This window comes from Ochlerotatus camptorhynchus, unplaced genomic scaffold, assembly GCF_037179485.1.
Source record: "Ochlerotatus camptorhynchus isolate MF236.1 unplaced genomic scaffold, CSIRO-AGI_Acam_v1.1 ptg000367l, whole genome shotgun sequence".
NCBI lineage: Eukaryota > Metazoa > Arthropoda > Insecta > Diptera > Culicidae > Ochlerotatus > Ochlerotatus camptorhynchus.
This window is the reverse complement of record NW_027040855.1, coordinates 3,286,550-3,288,396: the sequence shown is the minus strand read 5'-3', so window position 1 is coordinate 3,288,396 and position 1,847 is coordinate 3,286,550. Positions and strand designations below refer to the sequence as shown.

Below are 1,847 nucleotides of genomic sequence, written 5' to 3'. Positions count from 1 at the left end.
GTTTATTTTAGACAAAAAAATTACTCACAAGATGGTTTTAGAACCAGTAGGTTTTATAAGATACAACTTTTAATATTGTAGCACTAAATAAAAACTCCAAATTTTAACGTATTCTTCTGTGTTCTTTGTACTAAGTTATAACAATGGGAATAGATAATGATAGTGAAATTTGCATTACTGACAATTCCGGTTGACGTTTCCGAGCTTGAAGTTGTCAGTCAACCGTTAGGTCGACTGGATATCGGCAGCGTTTGCCAATGACGGGGGGTCTTGGATCGTCGCGCACATACCCCACCCCGTATTGCATGAAGTTCCTTCAGCCACACCATCCTGTTCCAGCACATCCAAGACAGCCAACTTAGTTAACGGACGCTGATGTATGCCCGTAGCAGACCTCACATCCGCGCTGCGTATTCTTCCGTCTTTTCCTGTATACACTTTTACGACGATTCCTCTTTCCCAGCTATTCCTCCTTGTTTCGTTCACGATCATGACCAAGTCTCCAATCTGTATCGGTTTCACTTCCCCCAACCACTTCGACTGTCGCGATATGACTGGTAAGTATTCCCTGATCCATCGATTCCAGAAACGGTCCAACATGACCTGCACGTGCTTCCAATTCGAACGCATAACCGATGCATCATGCAGCGAAGCAGTGACTGGCTGGCATACTCCGTTAGAACTTAGAAGCAGGAAGTGGTTCGGAGTGAGCGCTTCACTCTCTGCTGAATCCAAAGGAAGATACGTAAGCGGACGAGTGTTCACCATTGACTCCACTTCTGCTAAGGCAGTTAAGAGGGTTTCTTCATCAGGATTCCTCGAAATATCCATGGTGGCCACCGACCGCACTAATCGTTCCCAGATGCCCCCCATGTGCGGAGCATAGGGAGGATTCAGCTTCCACTGCGTTGCTGCATTTGTGAACGTGGCGGCCAAGACATAGTTGATCTGATTCACTTCATGCTGCTGTTCTTTCCGAGCTCCCTGGAAAATCGTCCCGGGAAAATAGCAGCGTTCAATTCGTACTTTTCCCAGGTCTTGGAGAGCTAGAACCCAACGGTGCCACAGTGGAAATATTTTCTCTGGTATTTTTGCATCCCATCCTATGCCCGATCTCCAAACATCTTGCACCAAGACTTTGCCATGGATTACGAAATTCGCCACCAGCCCCAAAGGATCGAATATGCTCATCACAAGACTTAGAAGTTCCCTTTTGGTGGGATAGACACATCCATTTAGCAATCTCTCGAGTTCACTGCGAAAGCGTATCGCAAAGGAAAATACGTCCTCTTTGGGTAGCCAAATCATACCCAAAACTCGTTCCGAGCCGTTACCTTTTCCCATCATGAAGTTCTTCGTCGAATCTGATGATTCTTCACCGATCCGCTTCAACACTTCTGAAGAGTTGGACAGCCAATGTCGAAGTTCAAATCCCCCACGTTCATGAACTGTTTTCACCTCCTCTGCCAACTGTACTGCTTCTTCGACCGTGTCGACGCTGTCCAAATAGTCGACTTTCTCGTACAACATTGGATCTTTTGATAACCGCTTTTCAAGACACTGCGTCCTTCTTTCCGCCATAGGCCTGCTGTCAGAAAATTCCACCTTTTCCTGTTTCCATAAAAGACCTGTTTGGAACTTCCTTGAATTTGTACGCACTGTAGTGGCTTCCATCAATTCACTAGCTCGTTTTTCGCTAATTTATTCGACCATTTCGGTTGCTCCAACGCCCGCACCTTCGATAGTGAAGAAACTTTTCACCATCTCGTCAAGTTCATAATTCGTCGGGCGATTGCAGACGTGCATAACTCGATGGGGCAGCTTGGCATTTGCATCTCCTGATCTCC

At 46.2% G+C, this 1,847-nt stretch overlaps 1 protein-coding gene across 1 annotated transcript; it reads right to left on the bottom strand.

The window, feature by feature from the left end:
* Positions 1-225: 225 nt before the first annotated feature.
* LOC135709905 (uncharacterized) lies at positions 226-1,581 on the bottom strand. Its single transcript, XM_065232351.1, has 2 exons — positions 1,477-1,581; positions 226-984 (listed from the first exon to the last, which is right to left on the bottom strand). Exons 1-2 carry the CDS (start codon positions 1,579-1,581, stop codon positions 226-228), a joined length of 864 nt encoding a protein of 287 aa, XP_065088423.1.
* Positions 1,582-1,847: the final 266 nt, after the last annotated feature.